Source organism: Oreochromis niloticus, linkage group LG20, assembly GCF_001858045.2.
Source record: "Oreochromis niloticus isolate F11D_XX linkage group LG20, O_niloticus_UMD_NMBU, whole genome shotgun sequence".
NCBI classification, from domain to species: domain Eukaryota; kingdom Metazoa; phylum Chordata; class Actinopteri; order Cichliformes; family Cichlidae; genus Oreochromis; species Oreochromis niloticus.
In genome coordinates, this window is record NC_031984.2 from 26,030,943 (window position 1) to 26,050,645 (window position 19,703).

The 19,703-nt window shown below is 38.9% G+C and overlaps 2 protein-coding genes across 8 annotated transcripts in view; both read left to right on the forward strand.

Annotated features, from left to right (window-relative positions):
• The window catches only part of LOC109196098 (acanthoscurrin-1-like), a 32,192-nt gene extending 24,840 nt beyond the window's left edge, over nucleotides 1-7,352 (forward strand). The window contains exons 3-4 of the mRNA XM_019349318.2: nucleotides 7,110-7,273; nucleotides 7,318-7,352. Coding sequence (XP_019204863.1) covers nucleotides 7,110-7,273; nucleotides 7,318-7,352 — 199 coding nt within the window. The remainder of the gene's footprint in view (nucleotides 1-7,109; nucleotides 7,274-7,317) is intronic.
• A 45-nt stretch (nucleotides 7,353-7,397) lies between these two features.
• bsna (bassoon presynaptic cytomatrix protein a) overlaps nucleotides 7,398-19,703 on the forward strand; it is a 118,310-nt gene continuing 106,004 nt past the window's right edge. For all 7 annotated transcript variants that reach the window (XM_025901279.1, XM_025901280.1, XM_025901278.1 and 4 more), the window contains exon 1: nucleotides 7,398-7,897. In XM_025901279.1, the coding sequence (XP_025757064.1) occupies nucleotides 7,406-7,897 (492 nt within the window). In that variant the 5' untranslated portion in view covers nucleotides 7,398-7,405. The remainder of the gene's footprint in view (nucleotides 7,898-19,703) is intronic.

Below are 19,703 nucleotides of genomic sequence, written 5' to 3' on the forward strand. Positions count from 1 at the left end.
ACACTGATGCAAGTTTGTAATAGTCTGTTAATTTATCATAATTTATCACCCATCAGCTTCTCATCAAAGACCAGTTTATCCACAATGTGCACAGAATGTACATAGTAAACCATTATAGAACTTGTGCTGGACTAATATTCATATCTACTGAGAGTTTTTCCAAAGAAGAGAACATAAATGTGAAACAACAAAAGGAAAAAGGAGGAGCAAAGGAAGGTTGTCATATTTGTAAACTACAGTGGGTGGAACTGGACAGTCCAGTTCCACTAATTTTTATGATTTTATGACATATTTTTTTCTCTCTTTTAAAAAAAGATAAAAAAGTAACATCACAAAAACACTACAGGGTGTTATTATTATCGTATCTAAAAAGAACAGAGACTGTAGGACAACACATTTCTGTAATGTTAGCAGTGGGCTTTTCCCCTGAGCAACCATTATGGCATTAAAGTAGTGGATAAAGGCAGGTGTTACTGGTGTGTGTTTATAACACCTGTGTTCATCCACTATTTCATGTTGAAGTGGCTGCTGTGGGAAACATCTTTACTCTGAATGGGATAAAACAGAGCCGGAGTCTTCATGAACGTGGATGAGAACATGTTTGGGGAGATGCAGACAACACAGGTTATCTATTCTTCAGTGAGACATGGAGGTGAGATTTTACCTGTCAGTAGTAGCATGTGACCTGTCAACAATAGTATGCTAGCTAGAGTTAGCATTACTCAGAGAGCTAGCTGATCTCTGAGTAATGCTGTAAAGGCAACATTACTACAGCTGCTGAGCTTAACTCTACAACGCACCTTTACAGCAGCTTTTTGTCTCATGCAGTTTCAGTTTCAGACCTCACTGTCTTTGTGCAGACTGTGTCATTACCTATATAGTGAGATAATCTGGGCTGAGCATCCACACTGACTTAGGTTCTGGATCCAGTTCCCCCTATAAATATCAGAGGGTGTGAATTTGGGATCGAGCAGCCCAAAACTCCAGTAGTCTGAACCATGCGTCAGGAACTGAGAGGAAATGCTGAAAGGTGAGAAGGGGATGGGAAAGAGGGAACAGAAGAGAAGAGGAAAGTACAGAAAAAAGTAATGGGAGAGAAGAGGATGCAGATGGAAATAAATGGGCCGTACAAAAGCAATTCTCCCATAGCCCTGAGTGGGAAGAAATGGAGGCAGAAGAGGAATGAAGGAGGAGGAGGAAATAGATGTTTAATTCGGGTCCACCAACAATCCAAATAGAGTTGTTTTGCTTCGAGTAGTGAGATGGCAAAAGGAATGGACCAATCCAGGGAGAATAAGATCAGGTAAATCCCACCTGAAGCTCTGTTTGCTGTGCATATAAAGTGGCAGAGAAGGATGCTAGAGCTAAGATCAATTACAAGTGAAAGCATCTCCTCTGGGGTTTTCTTGGATTGCAAATGAAAAATTATGGTTATGGAGCAGACTGCATTATGTCTGAATTATGAATTGATGTCATCAGTCATATTTTCAGTAGTGGTTTAGCTGATAATTCAGTGAACAATGTAAAAGTACAATTTCAAAATGTAATCACTTAGATGACAAGTTGAAGTGGAGTGGAAGCAAAAATCCAATTTTTATGAATAAAACAGTAAATCTGCACAAACTAGCCCTGAACACATAAAGTACTGCTAAAAAAAACAGGTACTCATTTAATACCTAAAATGTGAAATTAACCAGTTTAAAACAGCTGTAGATGTTTGTCTTTATAAGATTTTATTTTTTAAAGCCTCAGCTAAGCAGCTGTAGGTCAAAAATAGCAATAAAAAAATGACTCAAAATTAATTTAGAATAATGGCTGTCAACGTTTAGTCCAGACTAGTCAAAGTTGATTCTGACAATACAGAGCTGATCTGAGTCTGAAAAGTGACCACAATAATGATGCATCCTTTAGGCATACTTATGAAGAAGTACCACTCAGGTTAACATTTGCTTACTGTGACATTTTCATCTCATTTCTCTGTTTGTGTCTTCCCCTCTGAATTCATCTGTCTCTGTCAATGTCACTTATGTATGATTGGCAGACAAGCTTTAGCCCTCTCATCCACAATCAGAGTAAATTAAGGGTTATAATGGGAGTGGGTGAAATCACTTTGACTGAACAAGCATTTGTACTGGGTCATTAAAGGCTGGCTGCGACAGTGATGAATGTCTCCAGTGTGATGCAAAGCCAAACTGTGTAAACACACAGAGAGAAAGGCTGTTCCTATTATTTGGACTGTCACCTATGTCACCCACACTCACAGCAATTCATGATGAGTCTTCTTTAAAACACCATTTTCCTAAACGTTTACATTTTTGGTTTTCTTACTAGTAGTTCTGCAGTATACATGAAAAACTCTTTTTTAAATAGTGATTTTCAAGGATACGAAAACAACTCATCTAATTTTCTGTCTTTTTAAAATTTATTTAAATAAATTGCTCTGCTTATGGAAGATAAAGTGTGAAAAGACAGAAAAATATTAAGCATCAAAGATATACAGTCACGTGGAAAAGGAAAACTAAGTACACCTTTATTGCTCTCACTGGGATTATCAGCAAAGTGATGCTAATCCAGTGTGTCTGACTAATTAATCATCAGCAAGTGTGATCACCTGTATAAAAGCAGAAGTTTCGATAGGTAATCTGGTGTGTGCTGGCGTTTTGTCACAGTTTACCCAGGATTGGAAATTCCTCCCAAGGTCAGAACATATAATGCTCAGAGAAAGTGCAAAAACACCTAAAACTTACATCTCTACATGTATCAGTTGGCATTACAAACGTTCATGACTGGGTGATATTTTGGTCTTGTTTTGCAGGAATAGGACCTCACAGGATACCAAAGTATTCTACTGACAAATATGAGGCCATCTAAGCTAAAGCTTGGTTGAAACTGCATCATGCTTCAGGACAATGATCCCAGGCGTAGCAGCGAATCTACAACAGAGTGGCTGAGAAAGAAAAGAATCAAAGAGTTGCTTTGACCCAGTCAAAGACCTCAGTCTGATTGAAATGCACTGGTGGAACCTCAAGAGAGCTGTGCATCAACAGATAACTGCAAACCTCAATTAACTGAAGCAATGCTGTGAAGAAGAAAGGGCCAAAATCCCTCCACGGCATTGTGACAGTGATAGAGTTATACAGGAAACAGTTAGTGCTGCTAAAGGTGGTTCTACAAGCTACTCAATCATGGGGTGTACTTAGTTTTTCACCGGAGGACTGTAAATAGAGTAGAGCAGTCCATCTTACTGGTGCAAATAGCTAGCTAGAAGAAAAGAGCACAGGAAGATGTGGAACATGACTACTTTAATAACTTCTTTTTTTAAAATCCTTTTCGAGCAGTACTGATAGCTGCCATGCCACTCAGTGCTAAGTCTCATGTCCCTGAAATGTTTTTTTTGTTTTTATTATGGAAGAAATTTTGAAACAGCTTGTACTGTACAAACCATACCATTATTAAATTATGGATTTTTTAGGGGCCAATGTAGTGGATATATACCAGGCAGTAAATATACTGGCTTTAAGTAGGGACTAGAGAGCGGTTTAAAAAACAGACCATGTAGTGATAGCTGAATACAATCAGAATCAATCCTATGTTTGCTTCTGTCCTATAATCCCTTTCTCTGTCAGCTTTAAGGCTTTTAATCATGTGCTGTTCAGTCTCTGCTTGGTGAATGAACTTGTAGGTTTTGTTGAGTCACCCTTTTCTCTATAAAACACACACACAAATACACACTGACACTAAGTGTCTCTGTTTTTCTGGTAAATATGTTTGTTTTTTCATATCCACTTCAGAATAGAAAAGGTTGTTTCTTTGACCGACAGACTCTGTGTAGGAAAGACAAACAGGGTCGCTTAAGGGCCACTTCCCTTTTAAGAACGGAAATGAAAATGTCGCGAGAGAAAAAAGAAGAGAATCAACAAAAGACCAAAAAAAGAGCGGAAAAACAAAACAACAGAGGAGCGAGGATATGGGTAGAGACAGACAGGCAACAAAATGTTAGACAGTCAGCAAAAAGAGCAGGAACAAGAGAATTTCTTTTACAAATTGCAAAGGTCAATGATAGAAAATAAGCACAGATAGAAAACTGGAGAAAAAATAGAGGCAGACAGATATTTCTTCACAGAGAGAGTGTCCACAAGAAAAAAACTTTTCAATGAGAGGAGAAGCAGAGGGAGACATTTTTCAGTCTCAATTGTGACGCTGACGCTCAGAGTAAATCAACATTTTCCATTTCGGTGCACTAACCATTGAAAACTCATTCAGTTAATAACAGCACATGCAAAAAAAAAGAATAAACAGAATAAAACATTTTTATGCAAAAAATGTTTTATGTGCATATGCAAATTCTTTGCATATGCATTGTGTTCGTTGTGGAGTGCATATGTGTGAACGCTTCCTGCTGTACACTAGTGTACACACTAGAGGCTAGTTAGAGCAGCAACTCTTTGGGGTTTTGAATTAAGAAATGAACACAAAGTCAGTGTTTTAGCAATCCATTACGTGATCATTCACTTTTCTTAATTTGTTAATGTGCTTAAAATCAGCTGAATTAAAGAAAAAGTATTTATATGTGGAATGGTTAACAATGTCACCTCATACCAAGAAGGCCCTGGGTTAAAATCCCCTTGCCTGTGCACCTTCTCTCCGAGTACTCTGGCTTCATCCTACAGTCTGATGCATGTTAGGGTGGTTGGTAACTCAAAATTACCCACAGGTTTTACTGTGAGCGTGAACGATTGTTTGAATCTCTGTGTTGTCTCTGAGATAGACTGGCGACCTGTTTAGAGTGTACTGCGTCTTACCTCGGATAGGCTATAGATAGCTGCCCCCGACCCCTCCCACCTCCAAAACCTCAAGAAGATGGATGGATAGATGGATTGAGACTCACATGCAAAAATGGTTTAATGCTTCACCACTAAATATCCAAAAGTCAGAAATATTTTTTTTCTTTGAATGCTTAATGCTGTACATGTCAGTAAGACTCACTTCAAATATTCACTACAGAATCATGGTGTGTGTGTGTGTGTGTGTGTGTGTGTGTGTGTGTGTGTGCTGGCTAGCTGCAGCCAGCTCCGTTCTGCTAATTTGTTGATGCCTGTGGATGTTCAGAGTCCAGTGAATGAATATCTAATTCTTTTGCTGGTTTTTAAAGTTGCTGCTGCCGTTGTTTCTCTGGCAGTGAAAAGATAATTGATTCTGGTAGAATGCAGTGACAATTTATAGGCTTAATTCTCCTGTAGCATCCACTCATTTAATACTTTAAATTAAAAAATATATATTAATACTGTGTATCAACCGGCACTGCTTATTTCATTTTCTTTTCCACAGCAGCAGAAAATACATTTGAATGAACCATGAGACTTAAACTTGTGGTCAGAAATTAACATGTACTCATTGTGGGGAATGTCATACATACAGGATTAAATATATGCATACACAAAATACAACTAAGACTTGGTAAAATGTCCATTGGCAAGTTACTCCTCCTGGTATAATGCTGACTGGATATTTGACCGGAGTTCATTAAAATGCTTGGTTTTCTGGCATGGATCAGACTTGTAAATGTAGTCTGCAATTTTTCAGCAGGATTGAGGTTATAACTTCAGGCAGGCTATTACAGAAGCTTAATGTTAGCCTGCTTCAGATTCCATAAACCAGTTTTGATGTCTGCTTGGGATGATTGTCCTGTCTGAACTCCAAACCATGTCCTAAGTTTATTTATTTGACTGATTTTTGAGGTAAAGTTGAAAAATTGGGAGATGGTCCTTGTTCATTCATTATTCCATCCACTTTGTACAATGTAGCAGTACCGCTACCGTCACTGTGGCCAAACAGCTCAACCTTTGTCTCATAAGACCATAAAACTTTTTCTGGAAGGGATTTTGACTTGTCCATGTGGGTAGCTGCAAATTTCAGTCAAGCTTGAAAGGGTCAATTTTGGAGCAGGGGCTTTTTTCTTGTTTAGCATGCTATAAGTCCGCCGTGATGTAAAACTCACTGTGGACAGTGGTGCTGGTGTTACAGCAGTTTCCAAATCACGGCAGGGTTGAGGGGTAGTTGTTCCCAGGTTGTAACCAATTTCCTCTCATCTGAGGGTGAGAGTTTGGGTGTCCTTCCAGATTTTGGCAAAGTGATGACTTCCAAATAACATGTAGTTATGGACAATTGTTTGAACTGATGATCCTGGAAGCTGCAGTTGTTTAGTTGTTTAGTTGTTCATTCTTAGATCTTCACTGAGTTCCTTTGACTTTTCAATTGTTCTGAGTGGCAGTCAGTCCACTGAGTGCTGTTAAACAATTCCTTTTTATGCCTGCAAAGAGAAAATACCAGCTGTAGTCAACTGCGATCACTAATGAGAAGTTAATAGGCCTTGGCCTTTCCAAGTTAAAAATAGAGTCTTCAGCCCGACTAATTAAAAGCTTTAAGTGAATGCATCTTTATATTTAAGCCTGCATGGTTACTTTTGACCCTGTTTAGACAAGAGAAAATCAAAGGAAATTCAAACCAAAGCAATAATCATTATTTTTTCTTACTTATTACAACAATACATACAGTGTTACCTTTCTAGACAAAAAGTTTTTAGTCTTTGTCTGACCTAAACTCAATGGTGTTTCAGTATAGAGTGATTTAGTCCCAGCAATAATCAGCCATGAACTTATTATCCTATATACAGATAAAACAAGCATCCTGGAAGGACTGGCATACAGCAGACGTATTAACTATTTTAATGTAATCTCTTAATGTTACCCACAGACAAATGTAATTCTGCATAAGAACCTAGATTAATGTAGATAATGTAAGCTACTTATGAAAACATTTGCAACTTTTCTTATCTACTTATTTGACACGAGGTGACAATGTTTACTGCTGGAACACTGCCTTCCAGAGAAGCACACTGTTTATTTGTTTATGACACTTGTGCCTTAGTATAATTTTGGTTGTGGTGAGTGTAAGATACAATATCCTGATCCAAATTCCTTAAATATCAGTTAACCTGCAGTGTCAGTGTGTTGTCACTGTTTGGGAAGGGAGAATGAATTTCTGTTTTAGAGATTTTAACAGAAACGTCTGATTTTGACTTTTTCTTTCCTTTGCTTTGTCTCTTCTAGGGGTCCAATGGGTTCAATGGGTAGTCCCAAGCCTGGGATGCAACAAGGAGGCCATGGAGGAGGAGGAATGGGAGGAGGAGGGATGGGTGGAATGGGAGGAGGTGGGATGGGAGGAATGGGAGGAGGAGGAATGGGAGGAGGCGGGATGGGTGGAATGGGAGGAGGTATGGGAGGAATAGGTGGAGGGGGGATGGGGGGAATGGAGGAGGGATGGGAGGAATGGGAGGAGGGATGGAGGATTAGGTGGAGGAGGGATGGGGGGAATGGGAGGAGGAATGGGGGGAATGGGAGGAGGAATGGGGGGAATGGGAGGAGGAATGGGAAGTGGAGGAATAGGGTCAAGAGCTGGTGAGCCTTACCGCCTGGCCACTCACGAAGCTCCTACCTCTCCTAGACATATGCAGTCCAGCCAGGCCTCTGGAATGGGGCAGGGCCCAGGGTCTGGTCAAGGGATGGGTCATGGTCCAGCTGGGTCTAGCATGGGGGGTCATGGAGGTCAAAGTCCCGGTCAGCATGCCTCTCGCCGAAACCTCCAAGTTGACTTCAGTGGTTCCGGCGGCTCCAGGACAGGTCGGTCTCCTTCTTTGTCTCCTGACCGTGGTGTGACACCCACCTCACCATACTCAGTGCCACAGATAGCACCCATGCCGAGCAGCAAGCTGTGCCCAGTGTGCACCACCACAGAGCTGTCCAACCCACCGGCTGTGCCCAACTACAACACCTGCACCCAGTGCAAGGCCACTGTGTGCAACCAGTGTGGATTCAACCCCAACCCCCACCTCACTGAGGTAGGTCAGATTTAACAGTCAAGAGGCGCTTGCATGACCATCTGTATGCTTTAAGATAGCACTATATATGCATCAATAGAATAAATTATCTGATCAGGCTCATTACTAAGTTTTTAGGTAATTATCATTTAATACTATAGGTGGCCAGAAGGCAATGCTTCATGTTTTAAATGTTTAGAAATAACAGAAAAAAGGGGGCCACACAGCTAAACTCTGAATTTTGAAGAATGGATCGAACAGAGAGATGGTTTCAGATGTTTTTTCTGGCCCGTTGAGTCAGTGAATGAAAAGAAGGACAGATAGAGAAAGGGAGTGAGAGAAGTTTTTGCTTGAAGAGGAACTTCTTTTTTGGCCAATAAAACACATTTGACTTGGATGAGACTGAACTGATGTGAGTGACCGAAAGAAGGGAAATCAAAGAAATGGGAGAAATGGCTTAAGGTGAGGGCAGTGTTGGGCCCGGAAGTGTGAAAGAATAAAGTTATATTTTCTCAAAAATACATGTAATTTATATAAAAACAGTGAGCAGTCTGAGTAAGCAGTACAAAAGCTGCATGAAGAACTTTATTTGTGATAGACTTGTGCATATGTAGATTCATCAAGTGACAGCACTTCCTTGGTGCCAGAATCTCCATTAGTGTGCTAAGACATGACACATGGGTCACAAATGTGACTCAACTTAGGTGTGATGTGAAGACAGAAGGCCAAGGATTCTTGTATTTTGCAGTCAAAAGACAAGTTGAAAGGATGGATTAGTGTGATGTTCAGAGGTGTATGTAGGGATGAGGAGGAAAAAGGTTAAGAGTCTCGTTTTGATTGAGAGGTTGATGCTCGCCTTTGGTGATGGGGTCAAACTATCAGCCTCTTGTCAGCATCTGATGACTAATATCAAATATCAACATCTCTGAGCAGAAAGACTTTAGACAGAGAGCACAACCTCACTAGATTCAAAAGCATAAGGCTCTCTCTGATATATTAGCCATGCCGACACTCATTGATTCCCACTGTTGTCAGATACAGGCGCTTCTCATTCACAGACACCACAACAAACACTCGGCTGAATTAAACAAACAACTGTGTTTGTGTTGTTGTGACTCATTTTTCATTTGCTTTGGCACGCTGGAACCAGAAGTATGTACCTAGTACATCATTCACCCCCATTGCTCCATGCTAACAAATTAGCATAGTAAATGGCTAATTATATTCAGGGTTAGAACACTCACAGATTGTGCTGGCAAGTAAAAGTCTTCTTTCTGTTTAAAAAAAAAGGAAACTAATACAGCTTAGTAAATGTGGAATCATGTTCACTATCACTAACACTTGTTGTGTCGTCATACTTTTACGTCACAAAACATATCCTTTAAAATGTGTTAGCCTGGAGCTGGTGGTTGCATAATATATAGTCAGAACAAAGATGATTTTAGAGCTTATATGCAGGGTGTCAGCTTCCTGTGAACAATACAGTGTTAATGTTAAGTAATTATTAGCATAGCCTGTCAAGGTTTTACCGCTGTTGTGTGTTTTTTAGCTCTCCTACTCTATTTGTAGTATAGCAACTTCTGTCAGGCTCGTATGTGATCAGTTTTAGTACGAAACACATCAGATTTGCAGATCCTCTACTTGCGGTCCAGTGTGTGTATGTGAGAGAAAGAGAGATCGAGTAGTACATGTTGATAACAGTGGATTGTACTAATGAAGTGGGGGAAGGCAGGGATTCATAAGCCTCAGACTTGTAATATATTAAAAAACTCACATAGCTTCAAACACATACAACAACACTACATAGACAGACACATGCATACTGTCTGTGGACACTCACTGATGTTGGCACTCACCCTAACTTTAACCTAAAACAGCCCTTTATGGAAAACGCACACACACACATACATACTTCATGCATTAAGCCTGTGCAATAAATTGTGATGTTAATCAATTAAAGGAACCAACAGAGATTTCCTGTAGAGAAAATATAACACAGCAGCATAAAACTCAATATACCCTTAGGTGAAGAAGCCCTTTATTATCTTTCATTCACATATCTGTAGAATGGTGGAGGTGGGGGAAAAAATGTTGCATCTGTTTGCTGCATTTGAGTCACAAACCCTCCATCTTGTACCGATTAATTCTCTGGTCCTGCTTGTTGTTTGGGTTTGTATGAATTATGGATCAGCTCTCTTATCCTGTTAACATTCTCACTGTTTTCAATGTCCCTGCTAGTCCCACAGTTCTGTCCTACAAACCTTAATAATGCAAAGCAAATTACAATATTAATATGACTTATTTACTAATGACAGCATGAGATTAGTAAGCATAAGCATAAAAAAATAAAACATTTAAATGCCATAATTAAACAAATATGCTCCATAACATCCAATAATGCACAAAGCAAACATTGACAACTGTCTGTCACTCCTTAAATATTTTTTAGGGTTAATTATATTGAAATCCACACATTTCTTTCCCATCCTTAAAGGAAAAAAAAATACACACTGAAGGTTTTCTGCTTCCACTGAAATATCTAGACTCATACAAAAAAACCTCTTCCTTTACTTCTGTGTGTGAAGGGATCCAGCCATGTTATGTCTGCAGATATAGATTAATACTTAATCTAAACATTATCCACTATTATCACTTCTAATCAATGTACCATGTACCCTGGTAATCTGACAAGCAGGGCTATGCTCCATATCTGCTGTGCTATGTTCTGATTTGATTTGCATAATTTAACATTAAACAGATGCAGCCAGGCAAGGAAAGAGATTATTTTAGCTATATTAGGAATCAGCTATGTTTTATTATGGGTATTTACGAACAGAAAATACCACATGATGGCTAGAATACAATTGATAAAAGTGTTTTTTATTTATTATGATTAATTATATTTTAATAGGAAAAGGAGAAGACAGGAAAAATAAATGGCACAAAAAGGCATAAGACATTTTCTCGCTCAAAGTTTTAAATTAAAGTCAAACACTAATATGTTTTCTCACCTGTATATTGAGGCTTAACCAAATGGTTTCATTCAAAAAAATGCAGAAAAGTACTTTAACTAAGCGAGTCGTCTTATAGTTGCATATCTCATCTCACACTGAGAACACCAAACCAGGAGAGAGACACCAATTATCCAGCCAAAGAGCAGGATCAGAGAGAGATTATGATCGATGTATCTAATTCAAGAAGGTGGCATTTATGAAACTTGGCTTTCATGCCATTAATTGGCATTTGTGCACAATGATGAGTCATTTGGAATCATGCACTGAATATACAGACTGTGGATTATATTGTCATGTCAGCGGGCTGTATTTTTTTTTTGCAAATGGAATAGCACTTTTGCATTAGTGTAATAATTACCTACCCATCTGCACACGAGGGAAGCAACTAAATTCTTAGTCAACTAAATGAGGGAAAAAGTAGACTAACTGACTAGTCTAAAGCTAAGAAACACTAAAATATTAAGTTAAATGTCAGTATCGTTTAATGGAAAATGTCAAAAACTGATAAGAAAGGCGTTTTAAGCCATTTATGACATTCTTTGATAACGAATCATGTCGCTTAACTGTGCGTCACCTTGCATTGTGCATTATCAACATTACAAGTTATGATCCAGACAGCAAAGAAGAAAAATACGTGTTGTTGAAGTTGTTGAAAATTCATGACAGCCACTTGAACAAGGTAAAATCTAACATAACAAATCAATAAATCATCGAGCTATTTTCTTCCGCTTATCTGTCAGTCAGGTCGTGGTGGCAGCAGGGAAACCCAAACTTTCCTCTTGCCACTTCCCCCAGCTTATCCGGGGAAATGTCGAGTGTTTCCCAGGACAGCTGATAGATGTAATCTCTCCAGCATACCAGGGTCTATGTTGGGGCCTCCTGCTGCTAACACATGCCTGGTCTGAAGACTTTACCCAGGAGGTAGCCGTATTCTTTCGATCTGGAAGAGTAGCGGCTCTACTCTGAACCCCTCCCAAATGAATAAATGAATAAACTCATCATCGTATCAGTAAGGAACAGCCCATCCACCTTTCAGAGAAAACTCATTTCCGCTGCTTGTATACGTGACCTTGTTGTAGCTGCATAACATTTACAACACAATAGTTTACCGGCATTGGGCATCAATTTAGTTAGATTAGTTAGATTAAATGACCAGTAAGTCTACATATATATATATATATATGTCTTAATTTCTTAATCGACTGAAGGGGGGGGGGTTGTGTCTTTTTTCACCCTCACCCCCAAACACAATAAATAAAATAAAATAAACAATACAATTTTACATGTGTCAGATCAGCGTCTTCATTCAAGAATAATTCATCTGCATGTGTGTTTGGATAATATGCATACTTTACTTGTTGTATCGAAATCCCATTAGGAATGAAATAAAACAGAGGACAAATAAAGAAACAAACAAAAGGAAAACAAAAATGTATTTCTCTTTCTTCCCAGGTTGGATTTGGTTTTGAATCCTGACTTGTATCAACCACAAGTTAACCTATATTAGTTCCTTTCAGGTTAATCAAAGTTTCTTTTAGTTGTTCTAACTCTCTTATCAATACGAGTCCACTAAGTTCTAATAGCTTGATTTAATTTTGCCTGATTCAGTTTACCCAATGCTTTCACTCACTGTACATGCAAAGTGGCTGGTTATGAATACTCAATAACACTTCAATGAGTTACCAATAAAACTCCAACAGAACAAATTTCAATGGTGAAAATTGACTGTTTACAGATTTACAAGAAAATCATTTGAATTCATAATCCAGTGTGTAATCAATTCATGGCTTAAGTCCTCTGCACGCTGCAGTAACAGAAAATACTGTCAAGGCGTGCTGTATGGTAGGTGGAGAGCACACCCAACACGCAGGAACCCTCAGACTAAAGTAAACTCAAAGTGCAGCTTTATTAGCTAGCACCAGCTAGCTTAACAAAAACATAAGGTGAGCACACATCATGGAGGAGTACAACAATTACATGATGCGGACCAAAGGGAAATTGGGGACTTTAATACACACATGAGGTAACTAGGAAGATGCGACACAGCTGGGAAAAACAAGGCACAAGTGAACTAAGTCAGACAAATGACAGGGGAAGCAAAACTGGACACAAGCAGGACAAGAGACTATCAAAATAAATAACACACTGCTCCCCGGGTGCCCAATGGCTGCCCACTGCTTCACTGAGTGAATGGGTTAAATGCAGAGAGGAATTTCCCCACGGAGATCAATAAAGTATACATTATTATTATTATTATTATTATTATATATACATACATATGTATACATTTGTGTATATGTATATACATATACAGAAGGTCGGCAGATTATTATTGTGCAAAAATTGCATTTATGTGAATATGGAGTGCATAAAATGTCATAGTTTCAGTGAAGTGACAGTGAAGTGTCCAATGTTGGGGAGTAACAGAATACATGTACCAGCATTACGTATTTAAAATACAAAATATGAGTAACTGTATTCCGTTACAGTTACTGTTTACAGGCACCGCTTCCTGTACGTGTCCTGGAGGGAGGGAAGCTCACCTCCAACTATCCTTTCGGACCACCGCACCGCACTGGTCTCTGGAGAGCTTTCTCTTAACTAAGAATAAGAGATCACAACTCAAAGAAAAGGAAAATAAAATATAGCTCTATTTTCTGTTTCCCACATTGTGGAGGGTGAATTTGCATCTAAAAGGGAAAATGAGTAGGGAAGAGGTGAAAGTGGGATTGAGCAGATGGGGAAACCATAAAGTTGGTTGGCTCCTCAAGTTCCAGTATGGTTGAATGACAACAGGACTATCTCTTCTGTTCTCAGGCCATTCCTGATGGCTCGGAAAAACTTGCAGTTCTTTCTCTGTGTATGCTTGCTGCTCACCTTCCTTCACTGAAAATGTCTTCAAGTGGTTTTTGGTCACTGAAAACTGTGACCTGTTTACCAAATATGTAATAATGAAACTTGGTGCAAATGTGGACAATATACAGCATTTCCTTTTCTATTTCTGCATAGCTCGTTTCTGCATCGGTTAGAAACCTAGACCAGTTGTGGGGAACTCCAGGCCTCAAAGGCCAGAGTCCTGCAGGTTTTAGATGTGTGATGTGTTATCTTGATCCAACACAGCTTATTTAAATTATCTCCTCAACTTGTCAGAGTCTTTCTGATGATTTGGCTGCCAAGCAAACTCCGTGTTGCTTTTCAGTAATTTTCACAGGGACGCGTCTTCCTCACTCTATTCCTTGGTGAAATATGTGACAAACCCCAGAAAACACCTTAGACCTTTTTTATCAGAGGGGGGAGCCATGCAAATAATGCCTCAACTTTAGCTGGGTCTGGCTTAAGACCATCTGCAGTGAGTAAGTGTCCAACGTATGGCACTTGAGTCTTGCGAATAAAACATTTGTTGAAGTTGATCTTTAGGTTGTAGCTTGTGGCAGAATTGCATTGTGTGTTTTCACATCCGTTGCTACAATGAGAATATCTGCGGCTCCTGTTATACCTTCTAGCATGCCATCCATTATGTGCTTAAAGATTTCTGGAGCAGTCTGAGCCATCGGTACCTGTCCACAGGAGTGTTGAAGGTTGTGAGGAATGAAGACTCTTCATCCAGTTCTATCTACAGAAATCCAGAGTTTGCATCCAGGACTGAGAATAGTTTTGCACCTGGCATGGTAGATACAACCTCCTCAATATCGTGCATGGGGTAATGCTATCTTTTGAGGACTTTACTCAGAATACTAGGATCAAAACAAATCCTTACTTTGCCTCCTCGGGTGACTGCTACCATGGAGCTGACCCATTTCAAGGGTTGTTCGACTTTAGCAATGTGGCGATTTCTTTCCATCTCATGTAGTTTCTGCACAATTTTCTCTTTCAGTGCTGCAGGCTGTCTGACACAGGATGTACAACTCCTTTTGGGCTGGAATTTGTCTCTGAGACAATTCATACTCCTGGGGAATCTCTATGGCTATAGGAAGTGTCAGATCCTCCCCTCTATCAAGTAGTCTTTGTTACACTCCACTTACTTTCCACTAAGTCCCGCAATTTTGGCGTTGACTACCATGTCATCTGAGTATGCATACTCACAGTCCATTAAAAGCAACCCTAATCCTGTTCAAAGCGGTCAAAACTTTCACTTGGCCTTGCCTGTTGAAGCAATGACGAGCAATTAGCCTTCCTCATCAATCCACGTACCTAGCCAACCTGCTCTCTGCTTAGCAGATAGCTGTGACTGCGGCACATCAAAGACGAATATGGCTTGAGCTGTGAATCTGTTGAACTGCACTTGCTAAATCTGTTCTTGACAGACGTCTGTCACCATGTATGGTATCGTAACTGCCAGAAAAAACAAATGGGAGCTCAAGAAATAACGGCTTTTTAAATTTCAAATCACTCCACAATTACAACACATGTCTGCCCTCTGGTGGCAGGAGGAGTACTCAGAACAAGCTGGAAATTAACAGCACTCCCAGCACACCCAATATATTACAGTCATCACCATCTGTGTTTCCGATATGCCTGCAGCAAAATTACAGGTGGCATTTTTTGTTTTAAAATGGATAAATAGCATCTAGGAATGAACCAGATGAACTCCTGCTCATTTGATGTTTTGTGTGTGCTGTGCGGTGCGTACTGGAGTTGTCAGTTTAGCACATTAAAAGGATAAACCCCGAGTGTTGCAGCTCTTATGAATATAGATGGGGGATAGTGAAACACCCACACGACATGTATTTGCAGCTCATTTATGTGAGTTATTCATTCCTTGAAAAAAGTACACCTGGGGAAATATGCTAAAAAGCCTTGCTGTGTTGGTTCACATCTGAATCCATAAAGATTATTTGCTAATGTGTTGCGGGTTGTTACCTTTCCAGATGTTTTGAAGATTAGACTGAAAAAACAGCCAAATTTGGCTTTTAATGTTGCAGTAAACAGAAGTCTTAAAAGAAAAGGGATAAAAACAAACACAAAAAATTGACAGCCTTCCTTCAGGAGCTCAGCCCTCACTTTACAGACAAGCCAGCAAGACCTGCTATCCCTCTTAAAAATCGTCTACTTGGGCGATTGTATTTGTATACTATTATATAACAACAGCTTGACCACCGACCATTTGTTTCTTCTCTTCATTTGCTGAGGATTCTCGATCTATTGCAGTTTAAGTAAACAAAGATCGGAAACCTGCTCTGGAATAAGAAAGAATTCCATTGGTTGATGTAAGTTACATAGTCTCTTGTTAAAGAGCCGTTTGAAACCTTGGAAAGAAATAGGTTACTTAGGGATCACAGGTAATATTTCCATAGCTTTACTTTAAAACCTGAACATTAGTACTCATGCAATTCTTCCTCCCGTGATCACACTGTATCATACAGTTTAACTTAGTTTTACGAAATATTTTATTATTAACTTTACATAAAGTGTAGCTCTTTGTTTACACCTTCTGAGGTGAGATAGCATGCTATTTCCAATAAAGTACTTGAGGCGAAACCTGCAAAGTATAAACTTTTTTTTCAGAAGACGACAAATATTATACTTTTTAACATGAAAACAAGTTTTGTTAATCAGTGGTATGAACGTACTTACGTCAATATCAGTACAATTTTTTCAGTCTGCCTAACTACATGATAGCTTTGTCACTTGCCTAACACAGAAAATCTTGCTAGGTATAGTAAGCTGAAGGAAGACACACACAAACAACAACTGAAAATTTGCTAATAGGGCAATATCCTATAACTTCAATACACAGCATCCTTAACCTCCTAGGACCTGGCGTCCACATATGAGGACATCACATTTTGGGTTGTAGACCAAATACTAAATTTTGCTCTACAAGGGCCTGATATCCACTTACGAGAACATTGTATTGCCACTGTTCCATCGAAATTTAAAACAAATGTCCTCATATATGGATCTCATTTATCTCAGAAACAAAAATCAGGTAATTCTTTGTTTTTACATTCATCAGGTCCCAATCAGCCCAAATAGCAAAGAGAAATTAAAAATGCATGCCATGAAAGAGTTTGGGTCTTAGGAGGTTAAACCTCATCCACCTGCCACCCGGGTCTTTGATGGTGCCTTGTTTATTGAAGAAACCAGCTGCTAGTATTCTCACTAACATGATTAGACTCTGACACAATGTTTTATGATTGTTGTTTACTGTCTTATTTAAAATTTGATTATGTAGATGTAATATTGTTAATATTTGATGAGACTTTTTGATGGACTTTTTCGAATCATGTTATGGACTATAATAAGGAAAAGGAGAGTTCAAAATTATTCCAAGTGTTTCTCATTCATGGAGCCCAAAGCTGTTCATTTTTTACTTGACCACTTTCTAGATGTTATTGACAGATTTCTTTCTCTTTTTTTCTTTGTTTTTTACTTTATTTTATTGTAAAATCTGTGGGAAAAGTGAAGTTACCAATTTCCTGAAATCTTATAAAATATTTTCACTATTAATGATCCTTGTCTCTTGTATTGTTCTCAGCTAAACTGCATTATTTGATTCCAAATGACATTCATCTGCTGGAAAATAAACTGCGCCAGATGTAGTCACGTAAACTGATGCGCTGACTCCATTTTATTATTATATGTGATATATGACAAGACTCAGAGAATTCCATTATTCAAAACAGAATTAATAGCATTCAGGCCTTTATCCGAGTGCCTTGAGAAGAAGGAATAGTAAATCTTTCACATGTTTTTTTAATTAGGTGGAGTATTACAGTAATGTGTTTTACATCTTTCTTTCGTTTCATTGAAAAAATACAAACAAAAAATGCTTTGACAGTAAAAACTGTCATTAATTTATTTGTGATACTATGAATTTTTGTACATTTACAGTATTCATGCAGCTGTTTCATTACAGGAAGTTACCTTTAGAGCTAAAATACTTTGCCAAGATAGCAGTAAACAGAGATTTACAGCTAATGCCAAAAAAAGCAAAAATAACAACAGAAAAAGGTGAAACAAGCTATTTTTTAAACCTTTTCTGCATGAACATTAACATATCAGTAAAAAAAAAGCATCCGAATTTGATCCATAACAAGAGTTCACATCAGTCTATTTTGTTTAAATATGCAATTATTATAATTCTTATTATTATATATCAGTATTACATAATGAGTATAACTAAAACGTGTGCTAAAGTTTTATATGTCTTATACGCACTGTTGTTAATACTGACTAAGTCTTGTCTACCTGCATCTGTCCCTGTCTTTTCTCTCGGCTAAACCTTTTGGCAGCATGTCTTCCTCCCTGTAGCCTGTTTGTTGTTCAACAGATTGAGTGCTAATTTTAGACTCAGCGTGCATGTAGGGCTGCTAATAGAAATGTGTGTGCGTGTGTTTTGGATTAATTAGTTTTTTTGGTGAAATCTGTAGACTGTGCTTCTCTCGTCTCTCCTCTCAAATCAAAGCACCTGCCTTTCACACCTTCTTTCTATGTGTGTGCTTGTGCCTTCATTGTATTTGGTAATCCATAACATATAATATATTGCCAAAAGTATTGACTTGCACATCCAGATCGTTGAATTCAGTTGATTCTATCACTTCCATGGTCACAGGTGTATAAAATCAGGCACCTAGGCATGCAGACTGCTTCTACGAACATTTGTGAAAGAATGGGTCGCTCTCAGGAGCTCAGTGAATTCCAGTGCGGTATCGTGATAGGATGTCACCTGTGCAACAAGTCCAGCTGTGAAATTTCCTCAATAAAATATATTGGGAACCAAAGCAACAAAGAGAAGAGCAGAGCAGATGTTGAGGCGCAACATCTGCTCTGCACAGAGGTCCCCAACTTTCTGCAGTTTTGATAAAACTGTAACTAACAGAGTACTTCAGATGAATTTTTGTTTTTTAATATCATGTTTTGAGTTAAAACAGACCATTTTCAACATTTACCACGTATTAAAAGTCATTGAAAGGCCTGAAAGAAAATGTTTCCCACGACCAAATTATTCCAGTCTCAAGTTCGAGCCCTGGCACCACAACAATGTTATGAGTCAGTTTCAGTGGTAATCAGGGGAAATAAGACTGAGTAATTACGGCACTCCATTACACGGGTACCATCCTGTATGCAATAACAAAACATACCTCGTGCAGTATGAGGCATTGTTGGGAGACAGAAGACTGTAAAGACATATAAAACACTAATTCTACCTTGCTTCAGCGAATACAGCAGTCATGCAAGCTGCTGCTGCCATTTGTCTCAAGAAGTAAGAATCTCTGTTTGCACTGCTGCGGATGTAAATTTATATATTTTCAAACTTGCTTGTGGGAGAGTGAAATCATCACTGTTATTATGGTAACATTTAAGCCCATTTCACTGTGAACTAAATAACTCACAGCAGGGTTGAGATGATACTAGAATTTTAAACACAATACTAGAAAAATACTCGATGCCATTTTTGATTCGACAGGGGCAAAAATGACAAAAATTCTAAGGCATTATTTTATATATTAAGAAAAAATATTTTCAGGTTGCCTCAGGTAGTGCTGCACCTATGGTGACTTGGCACCCTAAGTTCATTGCTGACCAAATAGAGTTGGTAAGGCAGCCTGCTCCAATCTGGGACTGCGAGAAGCAGGGTACACCCTGGACAGGTCGCAGTCGCAGGGCTAACACAGACAACCATTCACATCTATGGGCAATTTAGAGTTTCCATTTGACCTATCCCCACTAACTGCATGTCTTTGGACTGTGGGAGGAAGCCGGATTACCCGGAGAGAACCCATGCAAACACGGGAAGAACATGCAAACTCCATACAGGAAGACCCCGCCCTGATGGTGGAATTCAGGAACTCAGGACCTTCTTGCTGTGA